We start from the raw sequence: 25,277 nt of genomic DNA, 5'->3' as shown, positions 1-25,277 counted from the left end.
TAAGAAAAAATAAGTAAAAATATTGATTTTTGAAAATCCTAACTGTATGTATATAACCCATTAACTAACGACCCCACAGCTAGGGAGCTGAGTATCGTTTCTGAATGAAAAAACAAAAAACGTTTTTATGAATATGTAAACATTTTCAATTAACGACACAGCCGAAGACATCAACGCTCTTACTTGTTTTGCCACAGTGCCAAATGGCCAGCAACAAAATTGTGTTGAACGAATCAAAACATTACGTGAGTCATGAACTTGGGAGTTCTTAAGTGGTGCCGCCAAAGTCATCAACGAATTTGACCGACTACATACACTTGTATGTATGACGCCATAATAATACAATTGAAAGAGAACACCGGCTTATCAAACGTTTAAGCGCTAAGCAACATAGAGCATTTGCCAAAAAGTGAGCGGGTGCTCGCTCGCATAACCATCGTCACATTCGTTGTATTGGCTCAGCCGCGCATGCATAGAACTGCAACGAATGTGTACATAAATACATACATGATAAGAGGTGCAAATACACAATAAAAATGTTCCCAAAAATATCACAACTTACACGTTCTGACCGAATTATGCAAGTAGTCGTCAGAGTGGAGTAAAAATGCATTAAAAGCGCTTGACACAAAATGTAAACACAACATTCGAGGTGAACGCTTCGCACAGCGAGAACCAAACTCAGTCAATAGCAATCGACATTAACGAACGCCCACACACAAGTGCGGAATAAGTTTAACGAACACATACAAAAACTAAAACAACACAAAACAACGAAAGTGCACGAACGTACAGTGAGAGGAAACGGAAGTGTTAATGAGTGGCTTGGAAATCCAACCGTAGTATTTTCCTAACGGCTACATTTCAAATAAAGGACAAAAATTGAAAAGTGAAAAGAAAAGGGGCGATTAAAAAAGAAAGCCATTGAAGAATTGAATAAAGAATAATTTAATTAATAAAAAAATAAATATATTTGAAAATTTTGAATTGAGTGTGAAAGTGGAATATTCGCAGTGAGTGAGTGCAAAACTAAATGATTTGACGCATTTGACATTTGTTGCCCATATATGCATTCAATTTGTGTATAGAAAATAGAAAACCAAAGCCCAGTTAATTAACAAGTGAATGTACTTTTAAAAATGGCAGCTGGTGACTATAAAGTGAAAGAGTTCCTTTTCGGAATAGTTGTAATCGCAAATTTGGGGTATGTGTTTTCGCGTTCTTTGCCAACTGGAAATGCGCCATGTCCAATGCCAGCTTTGCAATATCCATATCCTTTTCAAGGCACTCCAGCACTGCTTGGTGGCTATTATAATCCTCAAATTCCACAAGTGTATCAAGTGAGTTTCTGCAAATAGAAATTTTTAGGTTAAGAATTTAAAAATTAAAAAAAATAAAAAGTTTTAAAAATTTAAATGTAGAAATTCATGCGTTAATAGAAAAGATAAGGTAAAAGATAATAAAAATAAGAGCTTCTTCAAACTGCAGCAATCAATTAAAACTAAGTAAGCGCCAATTTACACGATGGCTTTTCACCCTGGGTCATGCGTATCAAGGTTGATGGCAAAAAAGTGTAGAGAAGTCAACGGGGCAGACATGCACGCACGCTCAGCGAAATCGAAGGACTTTTTTTACATTTCGCTTTCATCGTATTCACATGTTTTTATTTTATTTTAAGTGTCATATTCATACAAGTGAATCACCGAAGAAAAGTGTCCATTCAAACATCAAAAACACATAAGCAATGCTGCAAACAAAAAGTGATAGTGTAAAGATTTTCGAAGACATTTTTAAACGAAAATGTGCAAAACCCCCATGATGAAAAGTCATCGTGTAAATAGGCTCTTACTCAAAAACCTATAAAAAGAATTTCTATAAGGGGTTAGGGGTAGTCAGAGGCCCAAAAAAATTATGATTTTCAATAGTTTTGTTTTTACTAGTCAATTGCTTTATTTTACAAAAATAAAAACATAGCATTAATACCTCCCGTTTCGACTTGACTTAAGCAAAATTTAAAAAAAAAAATTAATAATTGTTAAAGTTATCGCTGTTTGTGTGGAGCCCATTTCTTCAGAAGTCCCTTGCGGTGATCATCACAAGCCCTTGGAGATTCATCTAAAATCAATCGGACAAGAGAAAATACTTTTATTAATAGATAATCTTGCGCCTGATGGAAGCTTTTCTCAAAATTATCAATATGGCGGTCTCAGGAAATATTTTTCAGATTTTCGAGAAAAAAACCGACAATCGATTGTTAAAAAAAATCGAAATTTTGAAAAAAATCCTTCGATAAGACACGAGTTTTTTATGTTTTTCAGATTTTATTAAAATCTACCAAGCGGTTTTTAAGTTACAGTTGATGTTTGGTGCCCGGGGTTTGGCGCCACTGAACTTCCAAGTAGTAGTCACGCATTAACCCATTGGCCTATGGCGGCGCTAAAACAGATCATAATAAAAAATAAATATTCTGCATGCACTCTTTGATATTTTATTCAGAATATCTTTTACTTATACTTATATAACAGGCAGAAGCCAAAGGTTTTTCATTATAATTTCGATGGACTTGTAAACATTTTCAAATATCTTTGGCGAAATTTGTGCGATTTATTAATCAAAGCTTTAGACTACATGCAAATTTCTTTGCTAAATTTCTTCTCTATGCTGATATTCTAAAAGTTTATTGCTGGAATACAAACTTTTAGTTATTCAGCCGTTCTACAGACTGAGCAGAATGATTTATTTTCCTGGTGCCTTACGAATCGTCTATTTCTTAATATGGAAAAGTGTCATAAAATCACATTTTCTAAGCTTCAAAAACCCCTGAATACTTCTTATCGTTTGATGTGATTAAAGATGTAGGGGGTTTCTTTGATTCAAGCCTCAATTACAGGTCTCCGCTTTTCGCGTTAGCAAGTGGCGAATAGACGAATAGAGCTGCCTTAAATTGCATGTATTTGTGCGACAGTGAGTTATTCCAGTCTAATGAGCTATAGCCATACTCGCTAGCGGTGAATCTTCCTCGATAACTTTGTTGTTGCTTTCGAATGCAAATTTTTCGTCAAGTTATTCGAGCATAGAAATAGCGAGCGGCGAAATAGCGAATAGAAGAGGCCTATTGTTCGGTCCAAATTAGATTACGCTGCTTTTATTTGGAGACCTTATCATGCAGTCCATATCAATCGAGTTGATGGGTTCAAAAAATTTGTGTGCGTTTCGCACTACATTCACTCAATTTCTCAGACCCGAAAACATCATACGAATTCCGTTGTCGATTGATGAGTATTTTCCCATTGAAAGGGAGGCAGTCTAATTTATCTTTGCTCTCGTCAATGGCGAAATTGACTGCACAGCTCTTCTAGAAAGAATAAAGTTTAATATTCCTTGGAAACATTTTCGTTGTTTTAAGATTTTTCGCGTTGGCATTTAATGCGCCATTGTTAGAACATTGCCCGACTTTAATTATCTCTCAACCTGTTGGCGTTGGACCTTTCTGGGGCCAACAGGTATTTCAAATGCAAGTAAAAAGTTACTTTCTATGTAATAAATCCAAATAATACTTTGAAAATATTTGTTGTTTTAGTATTATAATGATTAATTTCGATAAAATTGAATTTTAACTTGTATGTATTTTTACCAATTTAATGGTTTTTTGTGTTGATAATTAATTGCACTATAATTAGTCTTAAATAATCTAAAATCATCTAAATTCAGTTTTGAATTAAATTCTTAAATGTCTGTTCTGAATTTTCTTAGGCAATAATGAATAAATAAATAAATAAATAAAACTTATGCGTAAATATGACTTAGATTTAGATGAAATTTCTTTAGAAAGCAACAGTTTATATATAATCTCATAAATACAATTTCCCCACTTTTTGCTTTGGCTGAAAAAATACAGAAGGTGAATTAGACCGTTAACCGGCTTTCAACGAATTTGAATGAATCAGCTGATTGGCTGGCGTAACTGTGGCTCTGCCGGTGGTAGGCTTACGAAAAAACTGGCATTGTGTTAGTGAAGTAAGAAAAAAGTGAACGCAGTACTCGCTCAAGCTACTTCGTTGCGGTCTGAACAAACGACTGGTTGGACGTGTGTGTGAATACGTGTGAAATGAGCGGGCAGAAATCCACTGGCGAGTACCCGTAACGTGGCAGCCGAAGTTACTCGCTCGTTTTTCACCGTAGCTGAGGGCCCAATCATATAATCTATCATCCTTGGCATACTTACAACGAAAAGCGGAGACTGTGTTGATCTTTTTCGTATATCACCAACACAACATCCCATGTTTCGTTAGCCTATCAGCTAGTTCTGTCAAATACGCTGAGAGCCGGTTAACGGTCTGTTACGAGTATTGACTGCTACCTACTTCTTCAATAAGCTTTGAAGCTAATATATAGAAAATACTTTTATTAATTTTATGACTGAAGTGGTGTAAACTACAAAGCTCTTTTGTGGCATAGTGGAAATTATCAAATTAAGCGGCCATGAATGGCGAGTAATTACAAAGAGGCAGGTTTTAACTATGTTATAGTAAATTTAAAACAGGTTTTATCTCTAAAAAGACATTTCACGTTTCACGGGAACATGAACGTGATTTTTATACTTTAAAACCAAGTTTTAGATTGATGTTTTGCGGTCAGAAGTGTCGAAAATTGGAAAAAACCCAAAATTAATATATAATAAAAATTAAAAACATGCAAGGCAAATTAGAAACTATTTTTTTAACACAGAATTTTTTTTTCTATGTTTTATCAGACACAAAGTCGCTTAAATTACGAGTTATATAAATTTCTAGGTTTACTAAATTTCGGCAAGTTTTCAATTTGCTTATTACTTACACAAACTGTAAGCGTTCAGCCATTTTTGGCTTTATCTTGAATGGGAATATTTTGATTGAAAAAGTCCGGAGCATTGGCAGCAAAGAAATGCAATCATCGGGTAATCCATGCATCAGGTTTCACCAAGACGCATTGAACAGATAGTGAGAGTAGATCAGCTGAATTGATGTTTTTAGTTAAAAAAATTAAAAATTAAAATTAATTAAATTACGTTAAACTGCAAATCTTTGCTTGTAGATTTTGACATTATAGGGACCAAAAGAAAAAGGTAGTCTATGAAAATTTTCTGAGGTTAGGTTAGGTTAAATGGCTGCCCTAGTTTAGGGCACACTTAGACGAACGGCATCACAACGTACGAATTTTCAAAATTTACTCAACTACGACAGTTATTCAGCTCCCTCGAGGATATTCTAAAATATAATGAAAATACTGACCCTCAGTCATAGTCCAAGGTTGAAACACATTTTAATACAAATCAATATCAGTTGTTAAAATTTTCTCTATGAAATATATAAAAATTGATTTCTAGCAGAGCGAAACCAGATTCGTCTTCGTTTCTAGCTAAAGTGAGAGCGTAAGAGAGCAATCCATATGAAAAGAAAAACTTACTCACGCCAATATAAAGAGATAAGAATACTTTAATATTGCGGGACTGATCTCAATATAAGCAGATTTTTGTGACTGATGCCCGGCAATTTTTCATGAGCCGCTCTCCCAAATCTATTCGGCATACACAGTCCCATTTGGCTGTAAAAACCACTGCAAGTGCTAGCAGAAGATTTTAGCTCTTTAACCCAACAATCCACTCAAATTTATTCATAAACTTACTCAAAAATTCACAAATTCAAAAATTTATTCATAAATTGAGACTAAAAGATATACGAGACCAGTTCAATGGACGGTATGTCGCCCAATTGGTGTAGTCTGCATTAATTTCTCGCTGTTTTTTTTTATTTCAATGTAGCTGGCACCCGGCTCGTTGTTGCCATAGGGAATATAACTGTATCGTTTGAAATAAAATTTTATAATGAAATTTGTTAAGAAAAAAAAATAAACACCGAACGACATTCGGAATATGACAATACAACAAAAGCCTCTTCTAGAGAAGGGAGCAAATCACACACACACCTCAGCTTAAAACAAGTGAAGACTACAGATTTTTTAACTACTTTTTAGGTGAAAAATCAGGCACAGAAGAGGCTAGTTGTCATGCTTGGTAGATGATATTTTTTTTGGTTTTCCGAGTTCTGCAAACACAACTGCTTGATCGCAGTTATGAAATACATAAAATATAAGGTGGTGCAAAATTTATTGCTCTATCGGAAGATTTATAATTTTTGCAAATTGCGTCGTACGTCAATCATATTTGGCGCTTGTGAAATAAGCAGCTACAGTGTCTTTTTTTTATTGTTTTGTAAGGAGGTTGACATCGAAATGGCAAAACATTTTTAAAGGTGCCGTCACACCAAAGCATGCTCCAACTAACACTATAACATTTCTCCTTCTCGGCTGATTTCCACTCTGCAACATCGTTAACATTTCTTCAAGCTAGAGCGCTTAAAGTTCAAAATACAGATTCCCATCACTGAAATCTTTTTTTTTTTTGTATTTTGTAAAAAAAGTTATTCAAAAACAAAATTGGTTTAATTATGCTGAATTTATAAATTACTCAAATGAATTTGAAATTATCAAGAGATTTAAATCAACTCCTACATTCGCTCTCATATAATCACACATATGCACATACATGCATACATATATTATATAAGAATAGTCAATTTGTATTGACTCTTACGCCTTTTATTGGTGTTTGGCCGCGCTCCATTTCCTATTTGCGGTGTGCGTCTTTGATGTTATTCCACAAATTGAGTGATGTACAGTTTTAAACCGATTCTGAACGAGCGCTGTTGCCAAATGGGTTGGCGCGTGAGTACCAGTCGGATGTGCACCGTCGTTCCTTCATCTTCTTGCATGCAACAACAAAGGGTAGAAAAAGTTGTTTCACATAGCGGTCGCTCTCAGCAGGCAATTTAAAACATGCGAGTGTATTTCTGCCATGAAAAAACGTCGCATAAAAAAAATGAAATATTGCGTTGGGGAAAAAGTAATGTCGTATTTTGTCAATTGAGCGCGACATTTAAACATATCTTGCGTTGTACGTATTGCATCGGGTCACACTAAACGGCGATTTGAAGACGACAATCTGTACTACAGGTGTATCTTTGACCGTGTTGTGATCGTACGTTTCAGTCTTAAGTTATAGCGCGTCAAAGATGGAGTCCACCAAGCAAGAAATTCGTCATATTTTACGTTTTTACTACCTTAGAGGTAAAAATGCAACGAAGGTGGCGGCAAAAATTTGTGAAGTTTATGGGCCTGATACTGTAACGATTCCCATAGCACAGCGTTGGTTCGATCGATTTCGTTCTGGTGTAGTAGATGTCGAAGATGCACCCCTTACTGGTAGGCTAATCGTCGTAGAGACTGATAAAATCGTTGAAATTATCCAAAGAGACCGGCATGTGAGCATTCGCTCGATTAGTCAGGAACTAAGTGTAGACCACAAAACCGTTTGGTACCATTTGCAGAAGATTGGAATCCAAAAAAAGCTGGATGTTTGGGTGCCACACGTGTTGACGCAAAAAAATCTCTTGAACCGAATCAACGCTTGGAATTCTCTGCTAAAACGGAACGCACTTGACCCATTTTTGAAGCGGATGGTGACTGGCGATGAAAAGTGGATCACGTAAGACAACACCAAGCGAAAAAGATCGTGGTCGAGAAGCGGCAAGCCGGCCCAAAACATCGCCAAACCCGGATTGACCTCCAAGAAGGTTTTGCTGTGTGTTTGGTGGGATTGGAAGGGAATTATCCACTATGAGCTGCTCAACTATGGCCAGACCCTTAATTCGGTCCTCTACTGTGAGCAACTTGACCGTTTAAAGCAGGCGATTGACCAGAAGCGGCGAGATTTGGTCAATAGGAATAGTGTTGTGTTCCACCAAGACAACGCTCGTCCTCACACATCTTTGATGACCCGCCAGAAGCTACTGGAGCTCGGATGGGATGTCCTATCGCACCCACCATATTGTCCGGACCTGGCACCAAGTGTCTATCATCTCTTCCGGTCCATGCAAAACGCCTTTGGTGATACCAAGTTTGCCTCAAAAGAAGGTTGCGAAAACTGGTTGTCTGAGTTTTTTGCAAATAAGGAGGGGGGTTTTATAAAGGGGGGATAATGAAGTTGCCTTCTAAATGGCAACAAGTTTGCGAACAAAACGGGGCATATTTGACTTGAATCGGATAATTCTAAGTATGTACGTTAAATAAAGCGTCAAATTTCGATCACAAATACAGCATTTCTTTTTCCCCAACCCAATATATGTATAGTTTTAACAATAAAAGCGAATTAGAAATTTATATTCATTAAGCACTATGTTTTGTATGTACCTACATATATATGGCATTTTTTTTGCAGCCCCCTCAACCAGTTGGTACATTTTATGACAGCAAACGCGGCATACTGCGCTCATTCCCAGGTGGTGGACTGCCAGTGTTAGTCGACTATGTATGTATTGAAATTCTAATACAATTTTTTTTTTTGTAATTTTTTTATAATATTTCATTTATTCCCGCCTCTGCAGCATAAGCGTTGTTCTAATAATTTCGTGGGCATTAAACCGCATCCCAAACAACGTCAATACTATTACGTTTGCAAACGGGATTGTGTCGTTTTTGGAAAGTGCCAAAATCTACAGGTAGCAAACGAAATGCAAAACTCTATATCAATTCCTATAATTCCTTCATTCATTATTTAATATATTCTATTTAAGTACTTCGATGCAACCAAAAACCAATGTACTCCCTATCCCACGCCGAATTACACACCAGTTTGCACGAAACCCGGCCGTTTCCCCATTTTATCCGACTGTACGATTTACTACCGATGTGACGAAAACCTAAAGCCACGAATCCACACTTGTCCGAAAAATACCGTTTTTTCGCCGCAGAAAGAAAAGTGCATCAGCGGTGCACAGTGTTATCCAACGGAAGTCTCTCCTTATGGTTCGCATATTCCACAAGATTGCGTGAACAAATTCCCACCATGTCTGCATGATGGAACTTTTCGCTCACCTACTGATTGTTCGCTATTCTATACTTGCACCATGCAAATGAAAGGGATCTACTTGCAGACACGTTTCAAGTTAGTGCATTGAAAAGCCTCAAACGAGATCACATACATATTGATTAAATTTCATTTGTAGGTGTCCTGAACTCACTTTCTACGATAGAACTAGAGGAGCGTGTTGGCCGCAACACGAAGTTGCTTGCGATTGCATACAATTATCAGAATTGGTATATCCCAGACCCCCACCGCTGCCCCACCTACCGGTTATTTATCCTCGTCATTATCCCTGGGACTCTCTAGAGGATAGCGAATATCCAATGGACTCCTCAAAGTCGTCCTCCAAAGAGGGTATGATTTAGAATTACTTGTAAGTAGTCGAAAATTTAAAATTTTTATCCATTCCGTGCAGATACATTTAGCTTAAGCGTTGGTTCAAGCGAAGAGAATGACCAAAATACGCAAACTAGTTTCTCAAGGAAAGAATATTTTGGACTACCGCAACTAACTCCTGCCCCGATAACAACAGAGCCCACTATATATACAATGGAACCTTCAACGCTGGGTCCATCCACAGACAGTCCATTGACAACACCAGCTCATACCACAGATCACGCTTCCTCAGCCACTTCCGACCCATTAACTACGAAGTTTTCAGAAGAAGAAAATGTTGCTGCACTGCAAGACAATCTTGTCCCAGCAACTACGACAATGGACCCTTCAACGCTGGGCCCATCCACAGAAAGTCCATCACTCTTTAATGAAGAATTCGACGTACAATCATTTGACCTTACTCCTGCCAGTCCTGCTCTTACCACAGATCTCGCTTCGTCAACCACTTCCGACCCATTAACTACGAAGTTTTCAGAAGAAGAAAATGTTGCTGCACTGCAAGACAATCTTGTCCCAGTAACTACGACAATGGACCCTTCAACGCTTGGTCCATCCACAGAAAGTCCAAAATTTTTTAATGAAGAATTCGACGTACAATCATTTGACTTTACTAATACCAATGCTGATCTTACCCCAGATCCCGATTCGGTAACCACGTCCGACCCAGTAACTACGATGTCAACTGATTCAACCATCGGTTCAAATGAAGGCCCTGACCATTCTACGCTAGCGCAGTTTTCAGAAGAAGAAAATGTTGATGCACTGCCAGACAATCTTGTCCCAGTAACTACGACAATGGACCCTTCAACGCTTGATCCACCCACAGAAAGTCCAACATTTTTGAATGAAGAATTCGACGTTCAACCATTTGACCTTACTAATCCCAATGCTGCTATTACCACAGATCCTGATTCGTTAACCACTTCCGACCCAGTAACTACGATGTCAACTGATTCCCCCATCGATTCAAATCCTCCAATAACTACACCTGCAACAGAGTCTCCCATATCTACAATGGAACCTTCAACGCTTAGCCCATCCACAGAAAGTCCATTACCAGCACTTTCTTGTGAAGAATTGATGTTGGAATCACTTGACCTTACTGGTTCCAGTCCTGCTCCTACCACAGATCCATATTCGCTGCCCAAAACACTCCAAACTACAGGTACGTTGGGGCCAATATATGCAATGTAACTATGATCTAAATTTACTTTCAAGTTGTAGTAGGTACATACGAACTGGAAATGTAAAATAGTACACATGTGACTTGAAAAATGTTTCTTATACCGGAGCCCCTTGCTGAAATCCGCTCAGTTCTGGCTACAATACCGAAAAGTAGCCTCAGTTGGATTTAGGTTACATATTTTAAACTTGCTAATATGGCGAGTTTTTCGTAAATCGAAAAGGGATATGCTCTTATGAGGATTGTTGTAATACGCTCGGCCACCGTAGCCGCATGGTTCGTTGCGTGAATAAAAAACATTAATTGGCGCGTACACCCTTTTTGGATGTTTGGTCGAGCTCCTCCTCGTATTTGTGGTGTGCGTCTTGAGGTTGTTTCACAAATAGGGGGACCTACAGTTTCAAGCCGACTCCGAACGCCAAATGTTTTTTATGAGGCGGTTTTTCATGGCAGAAGTACACGCGGAGGTTAGCCATTGCCTGCCGAGGAGCGACCGCTATTAGAAAAAAAGCTTTGTCTATAATTTTGGGGTTTCTTGCACTGAGATTCGAACCTGCACACTTTCGAGGTGGTAGTCATGCAGCAACCCTTTCGGCTACGGCGGACGCAGTGCGTGATTGCCATTCGGCAAAACCCGGGCTTGAGTCCCGCTGTGGTCTTGAAATACCCAAATATGGAAAACGATTTTTCTAATGGCAAACCTTCGACTGAAACAAACCTGCCATGAAAGAATTTCTAATGAAAAGCCATCTGCCGTTCAGAGGCGGCATAAAACTGAAGGAAATAAAACATCGTCAAGACGCGCATTACAAGTTGAGGGAGGAGCTCGGCCAAACACCCAAGAAAGGATGAACCATTTTTATATAAAGGGTGTTTTTTTAGAGATTAGGTTTTCAAGATGAAATACAACGTATATAATTTAATTTTATGGCCAAGAATTTAGCTTTATTATAAAGATAAGGGTTTGCCATTATGTTTTAAAAATGATTTCGGGCAAGTGGCCGTCGCGGCTGGCTCGAATAAATTCCAGCCGAGAGGCCCAATTTTCGACCACTTTTTGCAGCAATTGGGGCCGTATGTCAGCAATAACGCGCCGAATATTCTCTTCCAAGACGTCAATCGTATCGGGCTTATCTGCGTAGACAAGCGACTTCACATAGCCCCACAAGAAATAGTCCAGCGGTGTTATATCGCACGAACTTGGAGGCCACACCACAGGTCCGCGGCGCGAGATAATGCGCTCACCAAAAGTTTCCTTCAATAAATCGATTGTTGCGTTGGCTGTATGGCATGTAGCGCCGTCTTGTTGGAACCAAAGGTCGTCCACATCAACATCGTCCAATTCAGGCACGAAAAAGTCATTAATCATGGCTCTATAGCGCTCTCCATTGACTGTAACATTATGGCCGGCTTCATTTTTAAAGAAATATGGACCAATGATTCCCTCTGCCCATAGAGCACACCAAACAGTGACTTTTTGAGGATGTAACGACGTCTCAGCAATGGATTGTGGATTATGTTCACTCCAAATGCGACAATTTTGCTTATTGACATACCCATTCAAGCAAAAGTGAGCTTCATCGCTGAACAAAATTTTCTTCGATGCGTCGCGCGAACCGAACCATTATTTTCGTAATAAATTTGCACGATTTGCAAACGTTGTTCAGGTGTAAGTCTATTCATTATGAAATGGCAAACCAAACTGAGCATAAATCAAGTGACAGCTGTCAAAAAGACCATCTACGAAAAAAGTAGTGCCAACTTGAAAACCTAACCTCTAAAAAAAACACCCTTTATATACTTAGTTTTGCCATAAGTTCTGTTACAAGTTAAGTCTGCTATAAATATGAAATTATAATAGTTTTTTTTCTTTTTTTTTTTTTTTTTTTTTTTTTTTTTTAATGAAGCTAGTTTTATTTAATCAGTTAAATATTAAAAAAAAGGTCACAATTTGCTTTTACACAAGTCTTCAAACGATTCGGCCATTCAGCTTTTGCAGCACGCACGGTTTCCATGCATATTGACGTCGCTGCTCGAGCCAAAGATTGTTTGAGGCTCTCCAACTTTCTGTGAGGTCTTCAACAGGCCATGTTCGCCGATTCTGGCCACAAACTGCCTCAGATCTCGACTTCCAGTCAGCTAATCTGCTGCGGCTATGGACCCAGGATTATTGTTTTTTAACCACTTCTGAGTGGTTTTTGCCTTATGGGCTACACCGAAATCTTGCTGGCAGATCCAACGCTTTGCATTGAAGAGAGAACTGCTTCACCACGTCTTCTAAGACATGCTCTTGGTACACTTTTGTCCCGGTCTTAACCTCTGTTTCGCAGAATTGAAGAGAAGGAATGTCTTCACAAAACCCACTCGCCGCCAAACCATTACGGAGGCTGGATGGTGACTGAATACTGAACCCTTGGAACAACATTGTTGCGTGTTTAGAAGTTTTAGCTTAGACTTTTTTTAGTTTTGCCTAATAAAAACTTTTTCAAAAGTGAAAATTTGTTCATTTGTGAAAAGAATATTTTCATGGCCGTTGGCCGCGTGCCACTGAGGAAGCTGTTTGCATCTGTCGAGTCGAAAGATGACCAATTGAGCGACGGAAGGCTTTCATGTAGAGATCATCTCTAATTAGAAGACTTGTGCTGCGCCAGTGTACCAAAAAGCTTCAAGGTGTCACGATAACCGCTTACGCGATTTTGGCCGGTTTTAACAAAGCGCGCCAGTCGTTTTTTTCTCGTGCTAACCGTGGCCAGTTGGACACACCAAGTGAAGCCAAGTTCTTCCTCACCCGATCTTTCCAACGCAGAGGAGGCATTCCTCTACCTCTGCTACCACCAGCTGGTACCGCATCGAATACTTTCAGCCGACTCTGCGTTTATATCCATTCGCTTGACATGACCCATCCAGCGTAGCCGCTGGATCTTTGTCCGCTGCGTTATGTCTCTGGCGTCGTAAAGCTCTTCGCTCCAACGCCTGCGTTATTCAAAGTGTAACCTACATACCAGGAAACAATGCACGCATACCATACCTGTTGGCTGCAAGTTTGAGTCCAAGACCTTACCGGACGTTTTCCTTCACCTGCCAGCAGCTCAATCTCCTCACACTCACTACTTTTCATCTATATTTTGTACGTTTTCAATCGATGTTCGGTTTCAAATCTATTGGAAATTTATAAGATTTTAAAGTTAAGCTTAAAATAAATTAAAAATTTATATACCTTCTACACTTTAACATTTTACTTTTCACTTTCACTCTCACATCCCTACAGACTATACACAAAATTCCATACGAAACTCAATACAAACTCCACCAGAAACACACAACACTGAGATAAATAATGTAATGCAGAATGAAATCAGATATGCGAGGTCAAACACAGCGACGATGTTAGTTGGGGAACCCGAAAGCAATGAATTCGACGATACAGACATTAGTGATGTCCAGTCAGACGAAGTAGAAAACACTGTCTATTCCAATGCGGACGATTCTTCGTGGTTGACAACAACCCAAAATAAGCGAAAAAACAATTCCACAAACGAGAATAGAACTCAAACTACAAAAATTATACCAAATAATCCAATTGACGGAAACAAGTACCGATAATGTAGTACCGAAAAATTCAAAACGAGCCACCGAAAGAAGGAACGAAAAGGCCAAACTGAATCACCCACGAGGGAATAGAGCTGAGGATGCTAGTTACTACGATGCAGGCATGGAGTACAATGAAGTATTAGCTGCAATTCACAAAGTTTGGCCAAATGTTGAGGCTGTGTTGACAACTGAACGATCAACCTACAGAGACTTCACTACCAGTTCCCATGCAACCAAAGTAGAAGATGCTGAGGAAAGTTTCGGTTTAGGTATAGAGTCTACATTGTTGAAACTCACCACCAATATGCCAACATCTAAATAGGAAACTGAAGAATTCAGAACACTGCCAACAGCTGTAAGTTCTATAAAACAAAGAAGGGCTGATAAAGGATTTGAGATGACGTTGGAAGCTGAGAAGCCTCCTCAAATTCCCATAGTCAAAAGATCGTTTGGTGAACATGAAGAAAATGTGATTACCAGACAAATTGAAGAGAACGCGAAACGATCCATGAAGGGGTCTAGTACAGAAAAAACGTTGGTTGAACAATCGGTGACTACTAAAGAAAAGACAAGCGAGGCTAACAATGCTAATGCGGATTTAATTTTCACGACGGAGAAAGCTAAAAAGGATAGGAAAGGGTTGAAAGTGGCTAAAAAACCGAGTAAAACAAGTACTGCAAAGAGGTTAAGTACCGAAAACCCCATAGCAGAAAGCTTTGAGGCTACATCTGGAAATACGGAAACCGAAAAAAATACAACCGAGAATAAAGTTGAGTACTTGAAAACAATACACAAGCACAGTTCCTTTGAAAGCGCAAAGATCGCACCTGCTGCGGCAAACCAATTCAGACGCCATGCGCATAGAATTAGCGCTGCTGTACAGAAAAAAAATGAAGCAAAGAATTTGAAGGACAGTCAAAACCTTTCAACAACTGGCTCTCTAGGAAGGCATGAAACAAATAATTTAGTTATCACAAGTAACGAGGCTAGCGGGAGTGGCGCGCAATTAAACACAACACAACCGCTCGAGATCGAGACTAGCCCAGCCCAGTGAAGAAGAAAAGAGTGCTACTCTTGACAGTAGCACCAATTGAGTTTAGCGCGAATGGCACTTGTGGGCGCGCAAATTCTTTTTCTTAGTTGGCGCGATAACCGCTTACGCGATTTTGGCCGAGTTTAACAAAGCGCGCCAGTCGTTTCTTTCTCTTGCTAACCGGCGCCAATTGGACACACCAAGTGAAGCCAAGTCCTTCTCCACCTGATCTTTCCAACGCAGAGGATGTCTTCCTCTTCCTCTGCTACCACCAGCTGGTACCGCATCGAATACTTTCAGAGCCGGAGCGTTTGTATCCATTCGGACGACATGACCCAGCCAACGTAGCCGCTGGATCTTTATTCGCTGCGCTATGTCTATGTCGTCTTAAAGCGCATACAGCTCATCGTTCCATCGTCTGCGATATTCGCCGTTGCCAACGCGCGCAAATTAGGGTGGTAAAATCCGCCAGCGAACGATTCGTGGAATAACCAAAAAAATAGCGATTGTACTGTCGACGCTTCGGACAAAGCGGTGACGCATTTTGACACTCCTGAAAACTCCAAGCATGAAATGTCAAAAACTACAAACGAAATTTGCTTCAAAGTGAATGCCTCTACCACTCCTAGAAAACATATAAAGCGTTTTTCAGTAAGAGCGCTTCAACTTTTTTTTTTAATAAAACACAAACGGTTTGACTTTTTTAACTATTTTTTTTTATTATCGAGTTTGAACATATACATTTAAGTATGAAATTCGATTTCTTTTGCATGACCACCGCGTGCACGTTTTACGAAGTCTAATCGTTGAACCCAATTTTCGACCACTCTTGTGCATAAATCGGCCGAAATTCCAGCAATTTCGCGTTCAATATTGGCTCTGAGCTCACAAATCGTCGCCGGCTTGTTACTGTAGACCAATGACCTCACATAACCCCAAAGAAAATAGTCTAGAGGCGTCAAATCACACGAGCGCGGCGGCCATTCGACCGGTCCATTTCTGGAAATAATGCGCTCATCGAACTTACTCTTCAACAAATCAATTGTAGCGTGTGCTGTGTGGCTTGTGGCCCCGTCCTGTTGAAACCACATGTCGTCTAAGTCCATACCATTCAATTGCGGCCAAAAATAATCGTTTATCATGTCGCGGTATCGATTTCCATTCACAGTAACGTGGCGATCGTTCTCGTCAACGAAAAAATATGGGCCAATTACGCCGCCGGCATGTAAACCGCACCAAACAGTGATTTTTTCGGGATGCAACGGTGCCTCATGAATCACGTGTGGATTGCTTTCTGCCCAGTAACGCATATTTTGCTTGTTGACAAAGCCATTGAGCCAAAAGTGAGCTTCATCACTGAAGATCCGTAAAATGGCCGTAATGCTCTTAAAGTAGCAGCAACAGAACGATTATTTTCATAAAAAATTTGCACGATTTGCAATCGTTGCTCAAGTGTGTAGCGTTCCATGATGAAATGTATACTAATGAAGTTTACAAATGACAAGCGAAAAATAAAAAATATTGCGTCGTTCGCCCTCCCTATCGGAAAAAAGTTGAAGCGCACCTATTGAAAAACGCCTTACAACCAGCTGTAATGGCAGTAGGCGGTGAAGCCACCACGACGCTTCCCATCACTAATCCAACTATTTTTGATTTGAATTCGCTGAGTTTATTGCGTCCTCTTCAAGCAACCGAACCAACTGTATTCAAGCCTACGATGAATTCCGAAAGCGCAATCGTGGCTGATGTGAATGGTTTAGCTGAGCAACAAATCCGTGAGAGCAAGAAAAATGCATTAATAAATTTAATGAAAACTTTGATTACTGAGCTTAGTACAACGACTACGAGTGTAGTAGATACATCATCATCCGCGCACTGCAGTACAGAAAAGACTCAATTTAGAACCGTTAGAGAAAAGAAGATAAAGTTTGTACTATAGCTGTCCGGTCACAGCGTAACTACCTAACGCTCGCCTACCTTTGGCTTTGTATATACGGAAATATTGAGAATTAGGCTCTGTAATTTTGTGTGAATATTCTGAAATTATTAGGAATCGCTTAAAACGAAAAAAAAAAAATACCAGTCTAACGGTTAGACGCGATAGAAGTGAAACTTCCGTAAAACAAACTGAGAGAGAATGAGACGAAAGCAGCATTAGGAGCGGGATAATTATAGGTTCATTATAATATTGCTATAAAGTTCATATTTTATTTTCTTCATTTTATTATTATTCATCCTCAATGTTTTCAATTTCCACAAATGATACGAGTGGCTTATGATAGCTAAAATATGATACAAATGCTTTGGTTTCGATGTTGTCAACATATCTTTGAAATACCGCGTCAATGGTTGTTTTTGATCGTGTTGTCGATTCAGTGCGATTGTTACACATTTTTAAATTGAATGTTGTATTGAGAACGTCAATTAAAGAAACCGCTGTGTCCAATGCAAAATTTACGTTATAATCGCCACTTAAAATCATTGGAACTTTATCGTAATCTTTTCTAAGTATCCGCGATACTTCTGGTGTATACTTTATTAAATTTTCGTGAATGAATTCCGTGATGCTATTTATTGATTTTTTTTTTCTGTCGATATTCACGACACTTTTCTGCATTATTTTTCGGCATAATTGCGGTAAATATTTAAAAATGAAAATATTTACGAATATAAAAATACACACGCGGTTGCTATTATGAGCGTCCCCAGCAAAACCTGCGTGACCGAAACTCTAACACAATTACACATATGCACTCGTATTTGTTTGAAAATCATATATTTTTCCTCATTTTTGCATCAGTAAAATTAAACAAACGCCGTAGCCGAATGGGTTGATGCGTGACTACTATTCAGAATTCACAGAGAGAACGTCAGTTCGAATCTCGGTGAAAACACCAAAATTAAGGAAAACTATTTTTCTAATAGCGCTCACCCCTCAGCAGGCAATGGCAAAACACCGAGTGTATTTCTGCCATGAAAAAAAGCTCCTCATAAACATATCATAAAATAAAATAAAATAACTGAATAAAAAAAATTTTTTTCTTGTGTTTCGAACCAAGGATTTTGGATCGGAAGCTCACATTGCTAGCCGCTCGGCTAAGGCGCCATGCTGTCGGCGCTGACCTAAAAGTTATTTAGTTCGTCGCTACGTTTATATGTAATATTCGTAGCCAAGAGTGTCGCTTTTTTCGTTTCACTTTTTCTCAAATCACTCCCAACGATTCTAAAGAAGTTTTCACTTCAAAAAGAAAAGAACAAAGGAATTGCTTAGCCTCTCAAGAGATGATATCCCGAAGGTCGTGGCTTGTTTAGCCGGTCACTGGCTATTTGGCAAGCATTCCTAGGAGTTTTCTCCCATGAATATTGCAGAGATGAAGAAACAGTTGAGCACTTCCTTTGCAATTGTCCAGCCCTAGCTAAAATCAGAGCAGGTTGTCTAGATAAATACTTTTTTAATTCTCTTACCGAGCTGTCTGGCGTGGGATTGGGATCAATACTACGTTTCATAAGAGCCACAAAATGGTTCCACGAAGAAAGTTAAATGAGGTTCCCGTGTAGCACAGTTGTATCACAACGGACCTGTAGCTCTAAGTGAGTTGGTCGTGTAGACCGACTACCACCATAACCTAATCTAACCTAAGTGCTGTAACTGTCAAAAAGGTTAGTGCTGCCACTTCTTTAAAGTAGGGCACTGGTCTCATAAGAATAGATGATCCGTTACAAAATTACGCCTTAAATGAAAATGTTGCCCAACACAAATTGAGTCAACTACTTTCAAGGTCATCAAAAGCAATCCGGGGTTAGCTCCAACAAAAGATTTCATTGCGACGCCGAATTACACTGTAGGCAATTCAAATATTATTAGTGAAATAACTGCGCATGGTATACCCTCAACAAAGGCAACAAACACAATCACAACAATGCCAACACAAACAACAAGCCAAGTTGATGAAGCATCAGCCAAAACATTAGAAAATTACGAAACCACAACACATCACAAAACCGAGTTAGGCCTACTATTCCAAGACAGCTCTGTAAACATCAAGCCCAAGGGCTTGCGTACGACACGAAATGCAGAAAATTCAATACATTATTTACGAAAAAATAAAAGTGAAAATACTCAAACACCAGAGGCTAATTCAAATTCCCAAAATGTTATAGGATATCCAGCGAATTCCACAGATGTACCTAAGTTAGAGCTGTTGGTCTTTGGCGATCTCGATTTATCAGTTCTCTTCTGCCCAACGGATTGTACCAAAACCCATGAACACAAATATGGTCAGCATCAATACTCAAATGTTGTATTTTTGTATTTCTGTTCTATAAAATAGCTTTTCTACTTTCAGATAAGAAAGCACTTGGGGATCAGCATGTGGTGGGCATATATTGGGATCCAGCAAAATCGAACAAAACCATGAGTCTTATCACAGGTTAGCTGAACTAATCGCACTTCCGAGACTTAAATTCGCTATAATTGAAAATATTATAATAAATTCTAGTTAAATTTAGTATAATTAGCAAAATGTTAAAAATAATTTTAATTTATTTCAATAGGTTAGGGCATTAATATTAACAATATTCAATTAATTTCACTTTAACATCCGAAGTGTTGCAAATTAATAAAATGAAATGAAAACAAATACAACTCAGTTGAAAATATGTTTGCATATAAATTTGGAACTTCAGTAGGCAACTGAGAAGTAAAGCTCTCTCTCTCTCGAAGAACTAAACTGACACTCTACAAAACGCTCATCATTTCCGTCCTAATATATGGCGCAGAAGTTTTCGAGAGAAAAATTCTGCGTAAGATCTTTGGCCCCTCCGCGTTAGTGAGGAGTACCGCGTATGGCGGAACAGCGAGTTGCATGAGCTATATATGGGGATATGGACATAGTTAAGGGGGTCTTCTGGTCTCCAGCGAAAAAAAAATCGATTTTTTTTTTTGCATAATTTTGTTGTATGTGTATGCGAGAATACGCCACAGAAAGGATTTTTTGAAAATCGCATTTTTTCACATTTTTCTGGGCACCGAAGTGTACCCTCCTCCGGCCGTTTTATCATAAACTTTATCTTTAAACGCGTTTCCCCGAAAATCGTGTTTTTTAAGCATTTTGGTCACACTTTTCATAGTAGTTATACTCCGATTTCAATGGTTTTGGTCTTAAAAGGTTCGGAAAACTTACCGCTAAGTTTCCCCGTGTACGATTTTTGAAATTTTTTTTCATTCCATTTTTATAACCTTTTAAAGTTCAAAAAATGAGCAAAAAAAAATTTTTTTTGCAAATTGTTGCATAACTTTTGGAAAAAATTTAAAAAAAAAAATCTGTCACGGGAAAACTTAACCAAGGCAACTCTGAAGACAACGCATATCTAATTTTTGCTTTCTGATTACCCAGGTGGAAAAACCGTGACCAAAATGGAGACCTGTTTCGTTTGGAGGGGGACGTCTTCAGCGCCATTTCAAGGTCGCGGGTGTTAATTTTTTTCAAAGTCAAAACCATTTTTTGAAAGCCAAGACATGTACCTTTAAAATAAAATAAAAAATTTTTTTAAATATTCACAGGATTTGTCACAATCAATCCCCAAAAAAACCCTTCATTTCAGGGCCTCGAGACCAGAAGACCCCCTTAAGCGTGTAAAAATACGGCGGCTACGTTGGCTTGACCATGTCACCCGCATGAAAGAAGACGCTCCAGCAAGGCGAATTTACGACACGGTATCCCAAAAAGGAAAGCGTGGAAAAGGAAGATCACATCTCAGTTGGAAAGACCAACTGCTGCAGGAACAAGATTTCCAACTGCCACCAACGAGCGCAGGACAGAAATAGCTGGCGCGCCATTTTGCATTCGGCCAAAACCTACACACAATTGTAGCGCCACATAAGTATGAGTAAAGAGTTTTCCAATAAGAGGTGTTATTCCCGTAAAAGATCAATGGTTTCGTTGCTTGTGTGCCACGTAGCGCCGTTTTGTCGAAAATAAACGTTGTCCAGATCAATGCCATCCAATTCCGGCCATACAAAATCGTTAATCATCTCTCCATAGCGCAATTCTTTCACCGTAACTGTTGCTCCAGTTTCGTTTTCGAAGAAGTAAGGTCCAATGACTCCGTCGGACCATAAACCGCACCAAACAGTCACACGTTGAGGATAGAGAGGCTTTTCAACAATAACTCTTGGTTTTTCTGATCCCCAGATCCGACAATTTTGCTTGTTGACGAAGTCCACCGAGGTGGAAATGGGCCTCATCACTCAATATGATTTTTCGATGAAGTTCCGTATCAATTTCATGCATTTCAACGACCCAATCAGCAAAGGCACGACGTTGTTGATGAACGGCTGGTTTGAGTTCTTGTGTTAACTGGGCTTTATAAGCCATACGACCCAAATCTTTATGCAAAATACGGTGTAATGACGTTTGTGGAATGCCTAATTCCAAAGAACGACGAGGAATGGACAAACCTGGATGTTCTTCAACACTTTCAGCTCCAACAGCAATATTTTCGGCTGTTCTTGAGCGACGTGCACGAGTTTTATTCTTCACATCACTAACTTGTCCCAACAGCTTTAATTTTTTCACTAATTTCTGTATTGCAGCCCGACGAAGTGCTTCACGATGACCCAAAATTGTTCGAGTTTTACGAACCGTCTCTGCCAAATTTTCACCATTTTTATAGTGAATTTTAATAATTTCAATGCGTCGTTTAAGCGAGTAACGTTCCATTTTTATTAATGGCGTACTTTCTACTTGTCAAATGTCGAAAAATGACAGCTTCAAAAGTGACATCTACCGAAATAACGGGCTATTCAAAATAACACCTGTTATTGGAAAACCCTTTAAAAACCTCCGGAGGGCGTGTGTTTTTTTTTAATTTTTAAGGTGGGAATACGCCCCTCTATTCCCCTTTTGCAACTTTTTTTCAAAGCGTGTTTTTTTGTGCTGCAGATTTCACTTTTTTGCAACTATCAAAGAAAAAAATTAGTTCATCAAACAATGTATGTTAAATAAACCTTACGGAATTTAATTATATTATAAATATTGTAGGTTGAGTAAAATATCATTAAGAATATTTCACTTGGGTTAGCCTGTGTGAGATTTTTACGAAGAGGTGTGAAAGAGAGAAGATGGTTAAACAATTAAAAAACCACAATCAGCCACAACTGTCATTTTGCTATTGTCAAACAATTAAAGACTTTTCTGCTGCAGTTAGTTTTCATGCCCAATAATTTATTTTGTAATATACTAACGAAATATATTTAAATAAAGTGAAAAAGTAGTTTGTGCTTGTATGTGTTTCAATTCGATCAATATTACACTTCATAATATTCTCAACCACAAATTGTAATCGTGAAATGTGTGATGTCGGCAATAGTCTGCTCTCTAATTAACAAATTTAATTAAGCGATAATTAAACTATCGGTGTGAGGCGCTGTTAAAGCAGAATCACAGTGCTACAAGAAACTGAAGCTGTAATTGCGTTAACGTATCAAAAGTAAAAAAACAAAAATTGATTTCAACGCGCAGAAAATGATGGACGAGCAGCTAATTGATGAAGTCGCACAGCACGGAGTTATTTTCAATCGCCAAAAGTACTACCTCAATGGTAGTAATGGTCCTGGTAGTGGAGGGGGAAAGTATGAAACAAAAGATGAAGCTTGGCAAACGATTGCAATTAAATTACGTACAGATGGTAAGTGTGACTTAAGTGATTTGCAAACTTTTTTTCGTTATTAAATTTATTGTTATTGTAGTTGAAACTTGTAAGAAACGTTGGAAGTACTTACGAGAACGATACGTTTCGCAACGCAAGCAAGGCGATCCGCCGGTGTATGAGCATCTCTCGCGTCCCTACCTCGAAAAGATGAAATTTCTCGACCAGCACATACAGCCACGCAAGTCATACCGAAATGTGCCCAATTTTCTTACATCCCCACACTCGGTGAACAGTTCCAATTACAGTGAGTTCAATATGGATTCGAAGTCAAATGGCTCTATAAAGAATATAGGGCATTTTGGCAACTCTCAACATCATTACCACCAACCAGATCATCAGCACCCTATGAATGCATTGAGTTCCAGCGCAGCGGCCACTTCGGCAACAGAATCCGGAAACGGTCAGGTGAAAATAGAAGCCGATCAAATGTTTCGCGATTTTGCTGCTGCAGTAGCCTCACAACAACTCCAACAAATATCACAAACACAGCTGCATCATCATCAAGCAGCTGCAGTAGCAGCGGCTATAGCAGACTCTTCTCAAAACTATAATGAAAACTATCGTGATGGCAACAACATAAGTGGGAATAGTGTAACACAAAATGGCAACAGTAGCGGTATGGGTATATCGTCATCCTCGTCTTCAATGAAATCACCATTATCTTCGCCATTGGCTGGTGTGAATGGCAATCACAATGGGACAAGTAAGTGTAACACAAATTCACATGCTCCAAAACTGTGTTAATTCGCACATTTTTATGTTAAAGATCACCACCACTCGACAAGTAGTGCGCAGCAGGCAATCGCTTCATCATCCTCTAATCAACTTACTACTCATCCATATGGTGACTCCAATACGGATGAGCTGGATTCTTCGACCGGCAGTAATTATCATGCGAAAAAGCCACGTGTACAGCTGAATTCCAATGTTGGCAATATGTCGCATAATAACAATCATTCACAGCATCAACATGCTGGCTCCCATAATACCTCCAATGCCACAAATACACACTTTATTGATGATACAGACGATGAGTCCGATGATAATAGTAATGGTTTATTGCAACCGCAAGCAATACTCAATGATAATCACAATAATCACTATGATAATACGGCTTCGACTTCCTCCGCGGCGGCAATACAACGCAATCCCAGTTCCTCCAACAGCGGTCAACAACAACAACAACAAGGCATGTTTCCCGCAAATGCCGACTTTCTATTTCAGCTTTATCAGCAATTGCCTCACCAACAACAACAAAATATAAATACACCACAGCAGCAGCAGCATTTCAACAAGTTTCAAGCACCACAGAATCCCGCACCGGCGCGTTGTTCCGAGCACTTGTTGGGTGAATTGGTAACAACAGAACTATTAAAAATGTCAAAAGAACGGCGCAAGCATGTTCAAAAACGTATTCTAGAAATTCTATTTTTTGATGATTAAACGCAACAATTTACACAATACTAAACGCCAAGCGACATGAAGGCAGGCAATAGCAAACCTCCGAGTGTATTTCTGCCATGAAAAAGCTCCTCATAAAAATATCTGCCGTTCGGAGTCGGCTTGAAACTGTAGGTCCCTCCATTTGTGAAACAACATCAAGACGCACACCACAAATAGGAAGTGGAGCTCGGCCAAACACCTAACAGGAGTGTACGCGCCAATTATTTATTTTAAGTGACATGAATAAAGTTGCTTCATAGTAACGCGGTATATTTTGCCATCTCTCAACTGGACGCAGTGCATAAAGTGTATTCATTCCACGTAACAGCTAGATTTAAAGATATAAGAATAATTATTTGATTATGAGTTCTCTAGAATCTTATTTTTATGTGTGTATGTAGAACCCACCTAAATTAAATTTAAATCTTTTTTTTAAACATAGTAAACTTAGATGTGTATCCTATCTTTTCTACTCTAGTCAGTCTGTAAATCTTGCTTAAGAGTATCTGTTATACAACTTCAAAGAATTATTATATCGATAATACCAGTTTTTCGCATAAAACTACAAATGTATCCATATATATGGTTTTTTACTTGACGACTTTAATTGTATGCTCGCATTTTTGTATAACTAAAAGTTATGCCAACTTCTACGTAAATAAGTGCACGCAGCAGAATTGTGACCCATTTACTACAAAATAAGATACAAAATATAAAAATATGTCTTAGATCTATCGATATCGACTATAGATATTACGAAACAATAAAGAAAACTATAATTTAATTCTTGCACATGCATTTTCTTTTAGGGGTGTTGTTGTTGTTGTTATTGTTGTAGCAGCATAAACATTCCCCACACGTGTAGGGGGAATGGGATATGTTGTTGTTGTAGCAGCATAAACATTCCCCATACTTCCATACGGTGAATGCTGCTGGAGTGACAGTCCTTGCCCGGATAT

General features: G+C 38.8%; 2 protein-coding genes across 2 annotated transcripts; both read left to right on the top strand.

Moving 5' to 3' along the window:
- Nucleotides 1-657: 657 nt before the first annotated feature.
- On the top strand, nucleotides 658-19,747 carry LOC129246163 (mucin-2-like). The gene is made up of 8 exons (XM_054884735.1): nucleotides 658-1,340; nucleotides 8,315-8,404; nucleotides 8,481-8,594; nucleotides 8,670-9,040; nucleotides 9,102-9,313; nucleotides 9,375-10,520; nucleotides 19,324-19,440; nucleotides 19,509-19,747. The coding sequence occupies exons 1-8, from the start codon at nucleotides 1,140-1,142 to the stop codon at nucleotides 19,595-19,597; spliced, it is 2,340 nt and encodes a 779-aa protein (XP_054740710.1). The 5' UTR covers nucleotides 658-1,139; the 3' UTR covers nucleotides 19,598-19,747.
- Nucleotides 19,748-22,349: 2,602 nt separating this feature from the next.
- Nucleotides 22,350-25,102, top strand: LOC129245786 (uncharacterized membrane protein DDB_G0293934). The gene is made up of 3 exons (XM_054884174.1): nucleotides 22,350-22,851; nucleotides 22,913-23,578; nucleotides 23,642-25,102. Exons 1-3 carry the CDS (start codon nucleotides 22,689-22,691, stop codon nucleotides 24,316-24,318), a joined length of 1,506 nt encoding a protein of 501 aa, XP_054740149.1. The 5' UTR covers nucleotides 22,350-22,688; the 3' UTR covers nucleotides 24,319-25,102.
- The last annotated feature ends 175 nt before the right edge of the window (nucleotides 25,103-25,277 follow it).

The sequence above is a fragment of the Anastrepha obliqua genome, chromosome 4, assembly GCF_027943255.1.
Source record: "Anastrepha obliqua isolate idAnaObli1 chromosome 4, idAnaObli1_1.0, whole genome shotgun sequence".
NCBI lineage: Eukaryota > Metazoa > Arthropoda > Insecta > Diptera > Tephritidae > Anastrepha > Anastrepha obliqua.
This window is presented reverse-complemented; position numbering and strand designations above follow the sequence as displayed.